At 38.6% G+C, this 20,196-nt stretch overlaps 1 protein-coding gene across 1 annotated transcript in view; it reads left to right on the top strand.

The window, feature by feature from the left end:
- P4HA3 (prolyl 4-hydroxylase subunit alpha 3) overlaps positions 1-20,196 on the top strand; it is a 44,743-nt gene that overhangs the window by 6,280 nt on the left and 18,267 nt on the right. The window contains exons 2-5 of the mRNA XM_004381963.2: positions 3,557-3,699; positions 4,382-4,605; positions 16,930-17,079; positions 19,751-19,802. Of these exons, the coding sequence (XP_004382020.1) occupies positions 4,459-4,605; positions 16,930-17,079; positions 19,751-19,802 (349 nt within the window). The 5' untranslated portion in view covers positions 3,557-3,699; positions 4,382-4,458. The remainder of the gene's footprint in view (positions 1-3,556; positions 3,700-4,381; positions 4,606-16,929; positions 17,080-19,750; positions 19,803-20,196) is intronic.

The following is a 20,196-nucleotide window of genomic DNA, read 5'->3' as shown; positions in this document are numbered from 1 at the left end:
AGTTCTTTATCTCTTCATTTGATGTTCTAGGGTTTCAGGATTGTTGATTCTCTGTTTGGCTTAGTTTTTCGGATCTTTGTTGTGGAGGGACGGCGTGGTGTTTCTGCCTAGAGCGCCATCTTGCCGGAAGTCTCCCTGATGGATTTTTTAAGGCAAATCTCCACCTCTCTGCCCTGCCTCTGCCTTTGTGCCTCACTTTACGCTGATGCTTGTTAAACATTAGTCCTCAGGCACCAAATGAGGGATTTATTTATTCAGTTGTAGAAAAGGTGATGGGAAGAAATAATAGAATGTTCTAGACTAGATCAATTCTTTCGTTCTCTAGAAGGGAGGACTGAAGGGTAGTTGGAAGCTGGGCCAGGATAAATCTCAGGTCTCCTCCCAGCTCCTCCCTACCTGATTGTCTTATAAAATCACTGCCCGGTCAGTCTCAGTTGTTCCTGGACACTTACTCTTCAGGCTGGACTCAAACCCATGAAAAAAGTTCGTAAGTTTTTTCATCTAGCAGTGGAATATCTTTCACTAAGTAGTTCCATATGGAGCTGAAGCAGGAAATAATGGGCAGTAAAAACTCTCACTCTCTGGAGGCTGGTTTAGTTTCAAAACCCTAAACAGGCAGTCTCACACTGCTGTCAATGGGATCAGAGACAACCTGGGACTTGCCAGACTTCCCATTTCCTCTCTGTGGCACCTGGACCCACATTCCTTCGTTTATGGTTGAATTGAACCATTAGACTTCCTGGAAGCACTGTGAAGCAAGTCATCTTCTATTTCAAGCCCCATTTCACAGCTGAGGGCCCCACCCTTGAGAAATTCTGAGATCAGACTTTGCTTCAGAGGTTGAAATCCCCCTACCCTGCCACTCCCACTACTCTTCCTCTCATCCCTTTCCACTCGTAGAAGACCCTTATTCTTGCCGAAAAAAAAAAAAAAAAAACCCTTTGCTATCAAGTTGATTCCTATGTATAGTGACCCTATAGGACAGAGTAGAACTGCCCAATAGGATTTCCAAGGAGCAGCTGGTGGATTCGAACTGCCAGCCTTTTGGTTAGCAGCTGAGCTCTTAACTACTGTGCCACCAGGGCCCCCACTCTTGCCTAAGGACTCCTAAATCCTCACATGTTCTTAAACACATAAGCTGTATCAGATAAATCCATATCCTTTTCACACACCCTTTTTCTCTTTTACTTCCATTGTTGGTATTATATTGTTTTTGAAATTAATAATTTTAAAGCAAGAGAAAAATGCTTGTAGAGGTCAGGACTAGATCTCGTCAGTCGGCTATATTGTAGATAATCAATAAATTTCCGTAATATAAATCCTATTATTGTGTTAGGAATGCAATAACCTTAGTATACCAGGAAAGGAAACAGCATCTTTTGGCTATATGATACCTGAGGAGGAGAGGAATTAACTAGAAAGATGATCACTTCAGGACACATTTCTGGCCCTTTTCTGTGAATGCCGCAAGCCAGAAAGGTTGGAAGCATACTAGACAGCCCCGCCTCTTCATTCCTGGTGTACAGTCTCACCAGTTTCTATATATAGTCTGCTTCCAAATACCCCTCTTGGATCCATCCCATTCTCTGCCCACCATTGCTGCCGTGATTCAGACCCTCATTGTCTCTTGCCTATAGTTTCGAAATGGCCTCCTAACTGGTCTTTCTGCCTCCAGTTGCTTCCACCTCTGAATCATCCACCACCCTCTCAACAGATTTATAAATGTAGACAAATCATAGTGTGTCCCATTCCCGCTAAAACCATTTGGTGGCTCCTATTGCACTTCACCACTGATCAGTTTGTTGTACTGTGGTGGCTTGCATGTTGCTATGATGCTGGAAGCTATGCTGCTAGTATTTCAAATACCAGCAGGGTGGACAAGTTTCAGCGGAGTTTCCAGACTAAGACTAGAAAGAGAGCCTGTCGATCTACTTTCAAAATTAGCCAGTGATAACCTTATGGATCACAACAGAACATTGTCTGACTTGTTTGCTTTGGACACGTTATCAGGGGGGATCAGTAGCTAGAGAAAGACATCATGTTTGATGAAGTAGAGGGCTATTGGCACAGTAGTCGCAACAGTGGACTCAAACATGCTGGCAGTTGTGAGGATGACACAAGGCCAGGCAATGTTTTGTTCTGTACATAGGTTGCCATGAGTTGGAGTGAACACTAGGGCAGCTAACAACAACAGTAGCAATGGCACTCAAGGTAAAAACCAAATTCCTCAGCAAGGCCTGTGAGGCACTGCTCACTTCTCCAGTCTGATCTCCTAACCATCCTCCCAATACACATTGCTCCAGCAATGCTAAGCTACTTGTAATTCCTCTAATGTTTCACTCTGTACCATAACTGGTCTCTGCCTGAAAGGAGGCCTCCTACTCCCTTCCTCATTATTCGTATTCACCCTTCGAGTCTCAATTTGTTATCTCCTCTGTGAAACATTCCCTGACCTGGTCTGGCCTAATTAATCACCCCCTCTCCGTACTCCCTAAGGTTATCGTCTTATTCAAGTTTTTGTTCCTAGCTCCTAGAAGAGTAGCTTTCATCCATTCATTCATAGAAATATTTATTGAGCTTATGTATAGAGTGATAAGAAAAAGTTATTTTTTTTTGTCTGTGAAATTCTTCCTCATTGAACGCTGTCTTGTCTTTGTATCCCCAGCATCTAGCATGGAGTCTGACATTGAGCAAGTGACCAGTATAGATTGACTTATTGAATAAACAAATATATGTCAAGCCTCTGTGCCTTTGGTGGTCCCTGTTGGCCCCAAATACTTCCTTCCTTCTTTGTTCTAGTTCCATGGGAAACAGTATGGCAAAATCAGCTGTGAACCCAGGCTTTAGAGTCAGGTGGACTCGGGTTCAGATACTGGCTTTGTCATTTACTAACAGTGTGGCCTTTTCTCAGCTTCCTCTCCTGTGAAATGGGCATAATGAAATCTACTCCAGGGGTTGTTAGGGGATTAAATAAGACAATATATTTAAAGCTCTTTCAGTAGATGCCTAATACATCAATAAGTAGTGGCTATTAATATTTTAACTAATCCTTCAAGACTCAGATCAAGTGCTGTCTTCTCTGAGAAGTCTTCCATTACCCCATTTCTACTCCTACCTGGGTTAGGTGCCTTGTGTACTTGTTGCGATAGTATTTTATGCTCACTTCTTTCATAGCATGAATCACAATTATTGTAATTAATTCAACAACATTTTTGAGCTTCTACCAGATCCTAAGTATTGGGCATAGAGTGATGAGAGAAAACAATTGTTTTCTTGTCTGTGAACTCCTTAAGAGCTGGCCCTGTCTTGCCTTTGCATCTGCAGCATCTAGCATGGTGCCTGACATACAATAATCAACTGGTGTAGAGAGACTCACTGAGTAAACAAATGAGTGGACCTAATTTTGTTGTATTTGTGGTTTTTATATTTTTCGTGCTTGCATAGCCTGTTGGTTAGAGAATTACAGCGTTTCAATTTTGGCTACTTTTTGTGCATATGCACCATGGCAGCCTTCCTCTGGGTGTAATGGCAAGATCATTCTATTCCTCTCTTTCAGATTCTATGACAAGGTGCTTTCTTTGCATGAGGAGTCAGCAACCCCTGTGGCTAACCCTCTGCTTGCATTTACTCTCATCAAACGCCTGCAGTCAGACTGGAGGAATGTGGTACATAGTCTGGAGGCCAGTGAGAACATCCAAGGTAATGAGGAGGACTGGAGGGTAAGAGGGCAGATTGTATCTCCTGACTCAGTGGAAAGGAGAGAGTCTGATGGGATGTGATAAAGGGCAATGAGGTGGCTGGGTATTATTGATTTCCTTAGCTGTAGCAAGTGGAAAGAACTAGGTCCCCTTCTTAATATGTTTATATGATTTTACATTAGAAAGCACTTTCAAATCCATTATCTCATCTGATCTTTACTACAATCCTATGAAGAAGTACAGGATATATAACCCTCTTTTTGTATATGTAGAAAGTAATTGTCTTCTAATACTTCTGTTTCATTAAGTTGCCTCTACAGTGTGATCTGTAGGGAGATCACTTTCCTTATTTGCTCTACTTTGCACTTTAAGAAGTTTGTTGACTTTGGGGAAGAGGTAGAGTTACTTCCCCCAAAGGGCAAGATTCCTGGAGACAGATAGGATGGGACAACATGATGAAGTGTGTGCCTTATTTTTTACTCCAGATCATTTCTTCCTCATTCAGAAAATCGTATTAGGTATCCATTCTGTGCCAGGAACTGTGCTTGCCACTGAGAACACAAAGATGAATAAAACGTTATCTTTGCTCAGGAAATATCTGAACAGGTGATCTTGCCTTGCATATATCGATACTCACTACCAGTTTTTTGAATGGGAGATTGATGCTTTTATGACCTGTACAGCTCTGAAGGATGGTTATGAGAAAGTGGAGCAAGACCTTCCAGCCTTTGAGGACCTTGAAGGAGCAGCAAGGGCCCTGATGCGGTTGCAGGATGTATACATGCTCAATGTGAAGGGGCTGGCCCGAGGTGTCTTCCAGAGAGTTACTGGCTCTGCTGTCACTGACCTCTACAGTCCCAGACGGCTTTTCTCCCTCACAGCAGACGACTGCTTCCAAGTTGGCAAGGTAACAACATTCAGAAAGAGGACAAATTACTCAGTGCTAGTTTCTTAGAGATGAATTAACCATGTCCCAATTACTTTTACATATTTCTATTTTTTACAGCATTGGTGGCTCAGTGGTAGAAGTCTCACCTTCCATGCGGGAGTGCTGGGTTCAATTTTCGGCCAATGCGCCTCATGTACAGTTACCACCTGTCTGTCAGTGGAGGCTTGTATGTTGCTATGATGCTGAGCAGGCTTCGGCAGAACTTCCAGACTAACACAGATTAGGAAGAAAGGCTTGGTGATCTACTTCCAAAAATCAGCCACTGAAAACCTTATGGATCCAATGGTCTGATCTGCAGTGGTCTGATCCGTGACTGATCATGGCGATGGCACAGGACCGGGCAGCGTTTTGTGCATGCTTACAACAACAAATCCTTGCAACGTGCTTAGAAATTTGATATTATTTTCCCATTTTTAGATGAAGAAACTGAGATTCAGAGAGGATAAATAACTTGCCTGTTGTTAGCTGCTGTGGAGTTGGCTCAGGACTCATGGCAACCCCATGCACAATGGGATCAGAACATTGTGATCCATAGGGTTTTTAGTGGCTGATTTTTGTAAGTAAATCACCAGGCCTTTCTTCCTAGTCTGTCTTAGTCTGGAAGCTCTGCTGAAACCCGTTAAGCATCATAGCAACACATAAGCCTCCACTGAAAGATGAGTGGTACCTGTACTTGAAGAGCATTGGCCAGAATCGAACCCAGGTCTTCCACATGAAGGCAGAAATTCTACCACTGAACCACCACTGCTATCTAAATAACTTGCCAAAGATTACACAACTTTAAGTAGCAGAACTATATCTTGAACCCAGGTCTTGGATTTCTCACATTCTTTCCACAATAGCTAAGGTGATCATATACTTAGGACACTCTTGAAAGTGAAATGGGTATTATTGATTATGCCTGGACAACAGACATAAACTAGGACCATCTGGGAAAACTGGTCATTTGGTCACCCTAAGTATAGCACCTTGCCAGTAGATGAATTGCTGAATGAAAAGGGGAAGCAGGGTTAAAGGATGGAGTAGAGGAATAAAAGATGGTGATTTGAAGGTAAGATCATAAAAACTCTCAGCCTTCTGAGACTTACTGGAATCCTTGCAACATCTCCTAAGTGTTATGGATTGAATTGTGTCCCTTGAAAATATGTATTATAATTCATAACCTCTATGCTTCAAGATCTACCATGAAGTGCACCACTGTCAGTGATAGGATAATATCCACATGCCTACAAGGAAGACCAGTTAATACCACTATTATTCAAATTTATGCACCAACTACTAAGGCCAAAGATAAAGAAACTGAAGATTTTTACCATCTTCTGCAGTCTGAAATTGATCGAACATATAATCAGGATGCATTGATAATTACTGGTGATTGGAATGCGAAAGCTGGAAACGAAGAAGGTCAGTAATTGGGAAATATGGGCTTGGTGATATAAATGACGCTGGAGATCGCATAATAGAATTTTGTAAGACCAACGACTTCTTCATTGCAAATACCTTTTTTCACCAACATAAACGGCGACTGTACACGTGGACCTTGCCAGATGGAATACTCAGGAATCAAAATGACTACATCCGTGGAAAGAGATGATGGAAAAGCTCAATATCATCAGTCAGAACAAGGCCAGGGGCAGACTGCTGAACAGACTGTCAATTGCTCATATGCAAGTTCAAGATGAAACTGAAGAAAATTAGAACAAGTCTATGACAGCCAAAGTACAACCTTGACTATATCCCACCTGAGTTTAGAGACTATCTCAAGAATATATTTGACACGCTGAACACTAATGAGCAAGGGCCAGATGAGTTGTGGAATGATATCAAGGACGTCATACATAAAGAAAGCGAGAACTCATTAAAAAGACAGTAAAGAAAGAAAAGACCAAAATGGATGTCAGAAGAGACTCTGAAACTTGCTTTTGAATGTCAAGGAGCTAAAGCAAAAGGAAGAAATGATGACATAAAAGAGCTGAACAGAAGATTTCAACAGGTGGCTTGAGAAAAGAAAGTATTATAATGACATGTGCAAAGACTAAGAGTTAGAAAAGCAAAAGGGAAGAACATGCTTGGCATTTCTCAAGCTGAAAGAACTGAAGAAAAAATTCAAGCCTCAAATTGCAATATTGAAGAATTCTATGGGAAAAAGATTAAATAATGCGGGAAGCATCAAAAGAAGATGGAAGGAATACACAGAGTCACTGTACCAAAAAGAATTGGTCGACGTTCAACCATTTCAAGAGGTAGCATATGATCAGGAACCAATAGTACTGAAGGAAGAGGTTGAAGCTGCACTGAAGACATTGGTGAAAAACAAGCCTCCAGGAATTGACAGAACACCAGTTGAGATGTTTCAACAAATGGATGCAGCACTGGAAGTGCTCACTCATCAATGCCAAGAAATTTGGAAGACTGCTACCTAGCCAACTGTCTTAGGCTAGGTTCTCTAGAGAAGCAAAACCAGTAAAGCATATAAATAAATATATATATAGAGAGAGAGAGAAAGAGGAGATCCTGGTGGTGTAGTGGTTGAGAGCTACGGCTGCTAACCAAAAGGTCAGCAGTTTGAATCCACCAGGCACTTCTTGGAAACCCTGTGGGGCAGTTCTGGTTTGTCCTATAGGGTCACTATGAGTTGGAATCGACTCGATGGCAATGAGTTTGGTTACAGGTTACATATAGAGAGAGATTTATATCAAGGAAATGGCTCACATGGTTGTAGATGTTGTAGCATTCCAAGTCTGTGGGTCAGGAAAGAGACTTCTCCTGATTCACATAGCCGAAGGGGCTGGTGAACCCAAGATTGGCAGGCTGGAGAGCAGGGCTGTTGCTCACAGACTGTGAAGCTCGACGAATCCCAAGATTGGCAGGCAAGACCAAAGGTAAGCTGCTAGCTCAAGTCCCAAAAACCAGAGGTCAGATGAACAGGAGCCAGCTGTGGGATCCAGAATGAGCAAAAGCCCCTGAGCCCTGCCTCAACATCTGCCCACACTAGATACAGGTCACGCCCAAGGAAACTCCCCTTCAACTGATTGGCTACTCACAGCAGATCCCATCATGGGGGTGATCACGTATCAGATCTCAGCAGGGAAGTGATCACAACATTATACTACTGCCAAAACACTAAGAATCGTGTCCCAGCCAAGTTGACACACAATCTTATAACCATCGCACCAACTGACTGGAAGAGAGCTATATTTATGTCTGTTTCCAAGAAAGGTGATCCAACCAAATGCCGAAACTATCAAACAATATCATTAATATCACACGCAAGTAAAATTTTGCTGAAAATCATTCAAAAGTGGCTGCAGCAGGATATTGACAGGGACCTGCCAGAAATTCAGGCTGGATTCAGAAGAGAACGTGGAACCAGGGATATCATTGCTGATATCCGATGGATCCTGGCTGAAAACAGAGAATACCAGAAAGATGTTTACCTGTGTTTTATTGACTATGCAAAGGTATTTGTCTGTGTGGATCATAACAAATTATGGATAGCATTGCGAAGAATGGGAATTCCAGAACACTTAACTGTGCTCATGAGAAACCTGTACATAGATCAAGAGGCAGTGATTCAAACAGAACAAGGGGATACTGTGTGGTATCGTGTGAGAAGCTGGACTATATGAACAAGAACGGGGCATCAGGATTGGAGGAAGACTCATTAACAACGTGTGATATGCAGAGATGACACAACCTTGCTTGCTGAAAGTGAAGAGGACTTGAAACACTTACTGGTGAAGATCAAAGACCACAGCCTTCAGTATGGATTACACCTCAACCTAAAGAAAACAAAAATCCTCACAACTGGACCAATAAACGACATCATGATAAATGGAGAAAAGATTGAAGTTGTCAAGGATTTCGTTTTACTTGGATCCACAATCAACACCTGTGGAAGCACCCATCAAGAAATCAAAAGACACACTGCATTGGGCACATCTCCTGCAAAAGACCTTTTTAAAGTGTTGAAAAGCAAAGATGTCACCTTGAAGACTAAGGTGTGCCTGACCCAAGCCATGGTGTTTTCAATCACCTCATATGCATGTGAAAGCTGGATGATGAATAAGAAAGAGGAAGACCAAAGAAGAATTGAAACCTTTGAATTGTGATGTTGGTGAAGAATATTGAATATACCACAGCCTGCCAAAAGAACGAACAAATATGTCTTGGAAGAAGTACAACCAGAATGCTCCTTAGAAGCAAAGATGGCGAGACTTTGTCTCACATACTTTGGACATGTTATCAGGAGGGACCAGTCCCTGGAGAAGGACATCATGCTTGGTAAAGTAGAGGGTCAGCAAAAAAGAGGAAGACCCTCAACAGATAGATTGACACAGTGGCTGCAACCATGGGCTCAAGCATAACGATTGTGAGGATGATGCAGGACTGGGCAGTGTTTTCTTCTTTTGTGCATAGGGTCGCTATGAGTTGGAACCAACTCGATGGCACCTAACAACAACAACATGCTTGTGTTTATAATCCCATCTGGGAATGGGCTATCTTTATTATGTTAATGGGCAGGATTAGTGTAGGGTTTGTCTTGAGTCAGTCTCTTTTGAGATATAAAGGAGATTAAACAGGCAAGCAGAAGAAGCAGAGATGGGGTAAGATAGATGCCAGGACACAGGGAGATCTCCAAGAAATCAGGAAGCAGAAGCTGAAGAGATATGGACCTTCCTCCAGAGCTGACAGAGAGAGAAAGACTTCCCCTAGAGCTGCTGCTCTACATTTGGCGGCTCCTAAACTGTGAGAAAATAAATTTCTGTTTGTTAAAGCCACCCACTTGTGGTATTTGTTATAGTAGCAGTAGATAACTGAGACACTAAGCATTAAAAAAATACTAAAATAAAGAAGTGTCAAAAACCTGAGGCCATTCACTTTAACATTACTGAGGAAATACACTTCAGGAACCTCCCATATGAGGTATTTAACTAATCATTGATCAAAATTATACTCACATTTGAGGTCATTTTATGATATACTCTTTCCCAGCCTTTCCCTCAAGAAGTAATGGAGTAAATCCTTTTTAATTTTAAAGATGTATATTGCAGGAAAATGAATTTTTCCCGGCCCCTACAGTTTTCCTTAGTAGATCTGAGAGTGGGCCTCACGAGACCAACTTTTGGGATTAGTCTCCAAATCATGCAGAGTGGGTTGTCCTAAGCCTTTCTATATATTATTTTCCTTTTCTGACGTCCTGAACGGACTCAGCTCAATCATCAAGTTCATGGCTAATTTAGTAAGTTGCTTCCTGAAAGTCTCACTGGCAATCTTTATTTCTGTATTTATTTACTTATTTTGAAAGAGAGAACATTTCAAACATCAGAAAAGTACATAAGATAATATAGCAAGCAATTAGACCTACAATTGAAATTAAATGTATATTCAAAGTTTTGCTATATTTATTTCATGTTTTTTTTAAAGATGCAACATATAGCTAAAGTCCACTCCTATTCCTTCTCACTGCCGCCCCTCTCCCCTTTCTACCCCACCCTTGCCCATGTACCCATCATCCTAAAGTTAGTACGCATCTTCCTATGCATACTTTTGTACTTTTCACTACATGTGCATGTTTCTGTAAACTTTGTATGTATTTAGAAATTTGATAAAAATAAAATCATATTGCGAATCCTCTTTTGCAAAGTGGTTTTTTCACTTAACATTATGCCTTTGAGATTTATCCATATGACGTATTTGACTTCATTCATTTTTATTGCTATTCTATAATCCATTGAATGAATATACTGCAAGTTTAGTTATAAATTACCCTACTATATTATGGGGTTTTTAAATATTATACACAGTGTTTCAGTTAACATCCTCCTAAATGTCTCCTATGCGCATGGGGGAAAGTTTTTCTAGGGAAGATGACCTAGAAGTAAAATTGCTGGGTAGCAGGCAATGTGCATCTTCAGCTTTACTGGGTACTACTCAGTTGCTCTTCAAAGTGATTGTAGCAATTTATGTCTCTGTTAGCTTTAGATGAATTTTCTGTTCCTCCACCTCCTCACTAAAACTTCGTACAGTCAGATATATTAATTTTTGCCAACTTGATGGGTATAAAATTTTATCTCATTTTAATTTTTTATTTCTCTGATTTCTAGATTGAGCATTTTTTTCATATGTTTATCAGTCATTTGAAATTCTTTCTCTGTGAATTGTTCGTTCATAGAGCATTTGCCTCTTTTTCTATTGAGTCGCTTGTCTTTTTCTTGTTGGTTTGTTGGAGTACATATATATTCTGAATAACAATCCTTTATATTGTTATTAGATTGTGAATACCTCCTGCTAGTCTATGGCTATCTTTTAATTTTATTCTCAGTGCCTTTTTTAAAAAATTTTAAATGTGGTAAAACTATATATAGCACATTTACCAATTCAACATTTTTTACATGTACAATTCAGCAACACTGATTACATTAATCATATTGTGCAATCATCACCATTATTAATTGCCGAATTTTCCATCAGCATTAATAGATACTCAACACTTCCTAAACAGTGATTCCCTTTTTTCTCACCCTTCCACCCCGGTAACCACAGGTAAGCTTTGGTCTCTATACGTTTACCTTTCATAGTATCTTTTGTATTACAAAAGTTTTTTTTGTTTTAATGTAGTCTAATTTATCAATCTTTTTCTTTATGAGTTATGTTTTTTGCCTCATTTAAGAAATTTCTCCTAACTCTGATGTCATAAAGGCCCTTGTCCTCATGGTCCAAGATGGCTGCTAGATTGCCAACCATGTTTCAGGCAGAATGTTCCAAGTAGAATGAAGGGAGAGAACAAAGAAAGATTTTTACCTGTTCTTTTTACGGAGATTCCTAGAGGTCCTACACATTTCTCCTTACACTTCTCATTGACACATATTTAGAGAGCCATATCTAGCTACAAGAAAAGCTTTGATATACAGCCCTATAACTGACTTGCAAATGTCCCTAGATAAAACACAGGGCTCTGATAATTTAAGAGAGAAGGGGAAAATGATTATTTGGTAGGCAAATAGCAGCCTCTGCCATACCATTCATTAAGTTTTGTTTGTTTTTTTTGGGGGGATAAAATATCCTTCTTTTAATTAACACTCCATTACTCTGCTCTTCTTTACAGTAAAAGTTCTTGATTTTTATTTCAATTGCTCTAATTTTCATTTCTAGAAATTTTATATGGTCCTCTTTCAAATATACCTGCTTTTTAAAAAAATAATGTTTTCATTTCCTTTGGATTTTAAAACCTTTTTATTATGGAAAAGTTCAAGCATATACAAAGTAAACAATAATACATTAAACATGTAACCATCACCCAGTTTGAGCAATTAGCAGAATTTTCCCTCTCTTGTTTCACCTTCACCTCAACCCCCACTGCCAATTCAATATTTATTTATATATATATATTTTTTGAAGTAAAATTTATATGCATTGAAATGTACAGATCTTAACTGTATAATTTTTGCAAATAGATACACCCATGTAACCACATCCCTATCATGATATAGAACATCTTCCCAGAAATTCCTCCATGTTACTTCCCAGTCATTCTCCCTATCCACTGTTCAATTTTTATTTTTAACCTTGGACTAGTTTTGCCTATTCTAGAACTTCATATAAGTGGAACCACACAGTATGTACTCTTTCGTGTCCAGTTTCTTTCACGCAGGACATTGTATCTGTAAGATTCATCCATGTTGTTGTATTTATCAGTCTGTTCCTTTTTATTGCTGAATAGTATTCCATTATATGAATATATGAATATATCACAAACTGTCCCAAGCCATGGTCTTTTCAATTGCCTCATATGCATGCAAAGCTAGACAATTAGAAAAAAGAAGATGGAAGAAGAATTGATGCATTTGAATTGTGGTGTTGGCAAAGAATATTGAATATATCATGGACTGCCAGAGGAACGAACAAATCAGTCTTAGAAGAAATACAACTGGAATCCTCCTTAGAAGTGAATGTAGTGAGAATTTGGCTTGCTTACTTTTGCTAGAAAAGGACATCATGTTTGGTAAAGTAGAGAGTCGGCAAAAACGAGGGAAGCCCTCAATGAGATGAATTGACATGATAGCTGCAAAAATATTCTCAGATATATCCAAGATCATGGAATGGTACAGGACTGGACAATGTTTTGTTCTGTTATTCCTAAGGTCACTGTGAGTCAGAGCCGACTCTACAGCAACTGACCACAGCGACAACAGTCTCCTACTGAGGAGTACTTGGGTTGTTTCCAATTTGGGACTATTGCAAATAACATTGCTGCTAACAATCTTACGTAAATCTTTCTGTGGATATTTGTTTTCATTTCTCTTGGATAAATACCTGGGAGTGGGATTGCTGGGTCAAAAAATAAATGTATACTTAATTTTATAGGAAACTGGAAAATGATTTTCCAAATTGATTATATCATTTTACATTCCCACCAACAGTCTATGAGGATTCTGGTTGCCCCACATCTTGCCAGTATTTGGAGTTATTAATCTTTCCTGATGACTAATGATGTGAAATTTTTTCATGTGCATATTGACCATTGCATATCTTCCTTTGAGAGTGTCTGTTCAAGTTTTTTGGTTATTTAAAAAAAATTAAAAGTTTTAATTTCTATGTTTAGTTCTATGATCCATCTTGAATCAGTTTTGTGTATGGTGCAAGGTACGAGTTGAAGCTTTTTTTTTTTTCCTTTGAACGTCCAATTGTTCCAGTATCATGTGTTGAAAAGATTTTTCTTTCTGCATTGCATTGCTTTGTCTCCCTCATTGAAGTCGACTGACTGTGTAAGTGTGGGTCTATTTCTGGATTCTCTATAAAAAATCATTGTTGGATTTTTCTCTCTTTATGCCAGTAACACTGTCTTGATTTATGTGGCTTTATAGTAAGTCTTGAGTCATGTAGAGTAAGTCCTTCAACTTTATTTTTCATTTGCAAGATTGTTTGGGCTATTCTACCTTCTTTGCATTTCCGTATATATTTTAGAATTAGCTTCTCAATTTCTTTTGGGGTGGGGGTGGGGGAAGAAAAGCCTGCAAAGATTATTACTGGGATTGCACTGAATCTATAGATCAGTTTGAAGGGAACTGACATCTTAACTAAATTGAGTTTCCACTTCTTGAACATGGTATATCTCTCCATTTATATAGGTTTTCTTTAATTTCTCTCAACAAAGTTTTTTAGTTTCAATTTCGAGGTTTTATAATCTCTTGTTAATATTTTTCTTACGTATTTTTTATGTTATTGTAAATAGAACTTAAATTTTTTATTTTCCAATTATTTGCTGCTAGTCTCTAAAAATACAAGGTTGACTTTTGTATATTGACCCTGTGTCCTGAGACATTGCTAAACTTACATATTGGTTCTAGCAAATTTTTGTTGATCTTAAGATTTTCTGTGTAAATAATTGTGAATAGGAACAATTTTATTTCTTTCTTTTCAATCTTTGTGCCTTTCATTAATTTTTCTGCCTATTATACTGGTTAGCATATCTCTAGTATAATGTTGAATAGTAGGAGTGAGAGCAGCTATCCTTGTTGCTGAAGTGAGAGAGTTAAAGTGTTCACTGTTTCACCCTTAAGTATGATGTTAGTGTAGGTTTTATGTATATATCCGTTTTCACTTTTCTTTGGACTTGTCTACTTTTAAAATATTTTCTTTCTGATTTTCTATTCTTTTTATTATGAAAATTCTCAGACATTCAGAAAAGTAGAAAAAACAATAGCCTAATGAACCTCTATATACCCATCATTCAGCTTCAATAGTTATTAACATTTGGCCAAATTTGTTTCATCTATACTTTCCCAAACATATATTTCCCAAATATTGTGAGGATGGCGCAGGACTGCGCAGTGTTTTGTTCTGTTGTACATAGGATTGCTATGTGTTGGAACTGAGTCCACGGCACCTAACAGCAACACAACAATACTTTCCCAAGCCCCTCCTCCAAGGGTTATTTTAAAGTAGATCAGTCTTTCTATTTTCTGAAGTTCTTAGTTGTCTAATTCTACTGCCCTACTATTGTGTCTCTTGACTCTTGTTCACAGTGGATTATTTCTTGTCATTTTTTATTGCGAGCTTTTTTTTTTTTTAAACGTGAGCTTATTTTTAACAAGAGGTTTTCCTCCCTAAAAGAATGTGTGTGCCCAGAGCTGTGGGAATATCCCGCCAAAGAGTTTTGGTTTGCGTCTTCCAGGAATTCTGGAGATCTAAGAAAGACTTAAGGAGCCCTGGTGGTGCAATGGTCAAGTGCTTGGCTGCTGACGAAGAGATTGGTGGTTCGAACCCACCAGTAGCTCTGTGGGAGAAAAGATCTGGCAGTCTGCTCCTGTAAAGATTACATCCTAGGAAACCCTATGGGGCTGGTAGATTCCAAGGAGCAGCTGGTAGATTCCAACTGCCAGCCGTTTTAGGTTAGCAGCCTGAGCTCTTAACCACTGCACCACCAGGGCTCCACTCTGTCCTATAGGGCCGCTCTGAGTTGAATCAGCTTGACAGCACACAACAACAACAGCAAGGAAGGCTTATCTTCTATCCTCATGTAGGCATTATAATCTAGGGTTACTAAGCACCAAGGTTACCACCATTTATACCCACATCCACCCTGGGTATCTTCAGCATCTGTTCATAAGCTTATTTCTTGGGTTTTCAAGTCCTTTTTTGTTTCTGGTACCTGGGAATTTTCCATTTTTTCTTGCAAATATATAACAAAATGGTTGTTATGTTTTATTCAAAATTTAAAAGTATTGGTAATTGGAAGGATTCTAGTTATCTCAGTCTACCATATCGTTAGGCCTTGAAATTCCTCCTGGGGATCTTAATTAAATAAGTTGTTAACTTGGCAGAAAATAATTAATCATTTTTTATTATTCTTCAACTCAGCCTTTTTACAAATAGGAAACTTGGGATCCAGAAAGTTAACACAGCAGGTTAATGGCAGACCTGGGATTAAAAAAAAAAAACCCAAAACTGTTGCTGTCAAGTCAATTTCAATTCATAGCGACCTCATCTGTTACACGGTAGGATTGCTCCATAGGGTTTTCTAGGCTGCAATCTTTACGGAAGCAGATCGCCAGGATTTTCTTCTGAGGTGCTGTTGGGTGAGTTCAAACTGCTAACCTTTCTGTGAAAACCATTTGTGACACCCAGGGACCTACTGAACTGGGATAGGAATTAATTTATTGTTTAGACTACAGAGTTGCAGTATCTCTAGCTTCTGCCTAGTCTGGGTTTACAACTGAATTAGATCATTTTGTAAGAGTTCTTCCAACTCTGTGACTTTATAATTCCATGCCGGCTCCAACATCAACTTCAAGGAAATTCCACCTGCAGTTTTGGTATTCTAGTTGCTGCTAGTCTATAAAAATACAAGTGACTTTTATATATTGACCTTGTGTCCTGAGACATTGCTAAACTTACTTATTGGTTCTATTGTGAGACAGGTGCTATGTATGGTACGTGTGGCCCATATTCCCTAACGTTTCAACATTTGCTACAGAGCAAATCCACTGGGATCCTACAGCATTTCCATGTTTACCGTCGTTGTGGTGTCTAATACACTGTGTTTCAATTGTTGGTTTGTTTGTGTGCCCCTCACTTGATTATAAGCTCTGTAAGGTCAGGGAGCACCAGGTACATAGTAAATACTCAGTAAATATTGGAATGAATGTAATTTATTCTGTACATTGCTACCAGCAATAACTTCCTAAAAAACATGACATTCAAGGCTCTCATTAGCTTAGCCCATACTGCCTTTCTAAGTTCATTTTCTGCTTCCTTCTACTGTAGGCTGCAGCTACAATGGGCTACTTGAACACATTCTGGTTTTTGGCTTCTGTTTCTGTCCTCCTCTCATTTAGACTGCTCTTCCTCCCATTCTCTGCTTGTTGAAATCCTTTTCTTTCTTCACAGAAGGCCCATTTCAGATGCTCCTTTTTCCATGAAGCCTTCTGAGAGTCCCCAATCTCCTCCCTTCTCTATGCCTCCATAGCATATTATGCACATTTTCTTTAAGTTCTCGTGCTATTCTGCCCAATATTAAAGTAACTTGAACTCATATTTCTCTTCTCCCCTATATTATAAATTCTTTGAATGAAATAACCTTTATGCCTTCTCTACACCTAGTATAATGCTTTGCATATTATAGATGCTTAATAAATTACTTTTGAATTGAATCAAAATGAATTTAAGAGTAAAACTTGCCTTCTTGGGTTCCAAAGGCCCCCTTACTCTTTGAATTATCATTTCCTTCTCTCTACCTATGGACTAAAACTTTAGTGATGGTCCTTCTGTTTCCTACAGGTAGCCTATGACATGGGGGATTACTACCATGCCATTCCATGGCTGGAGGAGGCTGTCAGTCTCTTCCGAGGAGCTTATGGAGAGTGGAACACAGAGGATGAGGCAAGTCTAGAAGATGCCTTGGATCACTTGGCTTTTGCCTATTTCCAGGTAGGAGAGTAAATGAGGCTCAGTGCTTCATCACAATAAGTATAATGCCTTCTGCTTTACAATTTTCTAAGCACTTTCATGCTTTTCATCTTCCTAACAGAACAAAATGTGAGTTAAGCAGAGCAGTTATTTTATTATTTCCATATCACATATGAGTAAACTGAGTTTCCAGAAAATTTTTAACTTATCATAAAGAGGGGTGAGGAGTAACTGAATTTTAATGAAGGAGGGTAATGGAGAAATGACATGGAGAGGCTTGGGGGAGATAAACTTAGAGCAGATTACCCTGAAAGATGGGTTTTAAATACAGTGCCTAATTATTAGTTCTTTTTTTGTTTGTTTGTTTGTTTTTGTTTTTTTCCTAACTATAATGACATAGATTTCTCCTCTCCTCACTGGTAGACTCCCTTTCCACAATGGTGCTCTGTCTGGTGAAGTTGTACTTATCTTACAAGGCACAGCACAAATGTCACCTACTTTCTGAAGTCTTTCTCAAGTCTCCTCAGAGTTCCCATGCTCTCCTCTTTTGTCCTCTTACAGCACTTTCTTTTATTCCACAGTAATAGAACACATATGGCATTGTCTTGTAGGTGATTTACATTCCATTTTTCACCCCAGTAAATTAAGAATAGCTGCCCCTCCATAACCTTTAATTATTAAATAAAATTTAATATATATATACTATGTTTTAATTTAAAAACTATTTAAGTAACTGCTAATAATGAGAGACAGGGGAGTGTAGTGGTTAAACCATAGTCTCTAGCGTTAGACAGACTTGAGTTCAAATTCTGTGAAAACTTGAGCAACTTTATTAATGTCCCTGGGCCTCAGTTTTCTCTTCTGTAAAAGGGGAATAGTAATGACACTCACCTCAAAGGGTTGTTGTGAGGATTAAATAAGTTATTACATGTAAAGCCCTTCACACAATGTTTGAGAGGTAATGTACACTCAATAAATGTAAGCTATTACTATTATAGTGTACACTAGAAATGTATGTTCTACTTTTTCATTTAACATTATTGAGAATATACATTTCCAAAGAAATTTAAATGGGACATCAAAAGTAATTCTAACTTTAGTCTTGATAAAATATAATTGTATCTTATGAGTAGGCCCTTGAGTTTGAAAAAGATGTAAAATTATATTTTAATTTTCATCTCCCAAAGACTTTGAAGAAGCTATAAAAAAAATGCATAGCCGTTTGAATCAGTTCTGACTCATGGCAACCCTATGTGTTGCAGAGTAGAACTGCACTCTATAGGGTCTTCAATGCTTGTAGTCTTTATGGAAGTAGGTTGCCAGGCCCTTCTTCCACAGCACTGCTGGGTGGATTTGAAACACTAACCTTTCAGTTAGCAGCTGAACACAAAGTTTGTGACACATAATGACCTTGAAGAAGCTATAGCTTTGAGTTAATATCGACAATGGAAGATATCCATAGATTACTTAACTATTCCTCTGTTAAATGTAGAACAGAATAATTCATAATATTAAATAATTAGAAACAATCCACATGTCTAACAATAGTGGAATGAGTAGGTCGTCTGTGATGTAGCTTCTGGATGGAGTAAAATGCAGTCATTAAAAATGTTGTCTATGAAGACTATAGAATAACAAAAAATACATTGATAATGTAGAGTGAAACATTTGAAAAACATAATTATAAAAATAATTTTTTAAAATTTTATATAAAAATATAATTATAGCTATATAAAAACTATATATTATCAAAAGTGCTTGCAGTGCCTGGGTTTCAATGGAGCAATTTCTATTTCACATAGTTTTTATAATGTGCTTATTGTTACTTTTATCATTAAAAATGCATTTTTTAACATGCAAAAATGAAACAATTGAAAGGAAATCCAGTTCTATCAGTTAGTCATCATTTCCTGGCACCCAGAGGAGGATAGCAGCCCATCTATATTGGATTCTGTTCCCCAGATTTGTCTGGAAAGCCGCTGTTTACCTTTGACCATGGTTAGCCCAAAACTGAACAGCTGCTGGGTGAGGTAATTAGTATGCACTGGGCGATGTTTCCATTTTAATTCTTCTTTCACCTCTCTTGGGGCCCTAGTGGCTGCTAACCAAAAGGTCGGCAGTTTGAATCCACCAGTTGCTCCTTGGAAACCCTATGAGGCAGTTCTACTCTGTCCTGTAGGGTCACTATGAGTCAGAATCGACTCAGCGGCAACGGGTTTGGTCACCTCTCTCTCACAAACTTTGTAGACTCTAGGAAGTACTGAGCCTGGAGAACGAGTTATATTTTTACTACAGATTTTATAGTCCCATGTTAAGTTTAATAATAAAATGTAACAAAATAACAGCATCCTGCAGTTACATGGTTTTGCATGCTTTAAGACTTGAAGGCACTTTATTAAGAAAGCTTATTTTTCTGCCTTCCAAGGTCAGGGTGGTAATAAGTAATTTGTAAATGAAGAAACTGAAGAGACTTGGCTTGCATGAGGGCCACACATAAATTAGCACCAGATCCTGGATTTAAACAAAGAACCTCTAAATTTCTAGTCTACTGCTCATCTCAATTAGTCTTATTACCTACTTGTGGTAAGACTATTTTATAGGTTTTATTATTATTATTCTTAATCCATTTAATGATTTGATCAGAGGAGATATCCTTAGCGCTGTTAACTATTTTGTTTCCTTTTTTTTGTAGGCAGGAAATATTTCGTATGCCCTCAGCCTCTCCCGAGAGTTTCTTCTCTACAGTACGTAATGATAAAGATAAACCAAAGGTCTGATTTACGGGAAAATCCCTTCTGCTTCTAGTCTTTTTAGTCCCTGCAAGTGAAACGTTGATATCTACTTTTATCTTTCTAATATCCTGGTGGCGTAGTGGTTAAGAGCTACAGCTGCTAACCAAAAGGTTGATAGTTCAAATCCACCAGGCGCTCCTTGGAAACTCTATGGGGTGATTCTACTCTGTCCTATAGGGTCACTATGAGTCGAAATTGACTCAACAGAATAGGTTTTTTTATTTTTATTTTTATTTTTTATTGTACTTCAGATGAAGGCTTACAGAACAAATAGTTTCTCATGAAACAGTAGTACACATGTTGTTTTATGACATTGGTTAACAACCCCACAACATATCAACCTTCT

Source organism: Trichechus manatus, unplaced genomic scaffold (genome assembly GCF_000243295.1).
Source record: "Trichechus manatus latirostris isolate Lorelei unplaced genomic scaffold, TriManLat1.0 scaffold00088, whole genome shotgun sequence".
NCBI classification, from domain to species: Eukaryota; Metazoa; Chordata; class Mammalia; order Sirenia; family Trichechidae; genus Trichechus; species Trichechus manatus.
The sequence above is the reverse complement of the archived record's forward strand: the minus strand, read 5'-3'. Positions and strand labels throughout refer to the sequence as shown.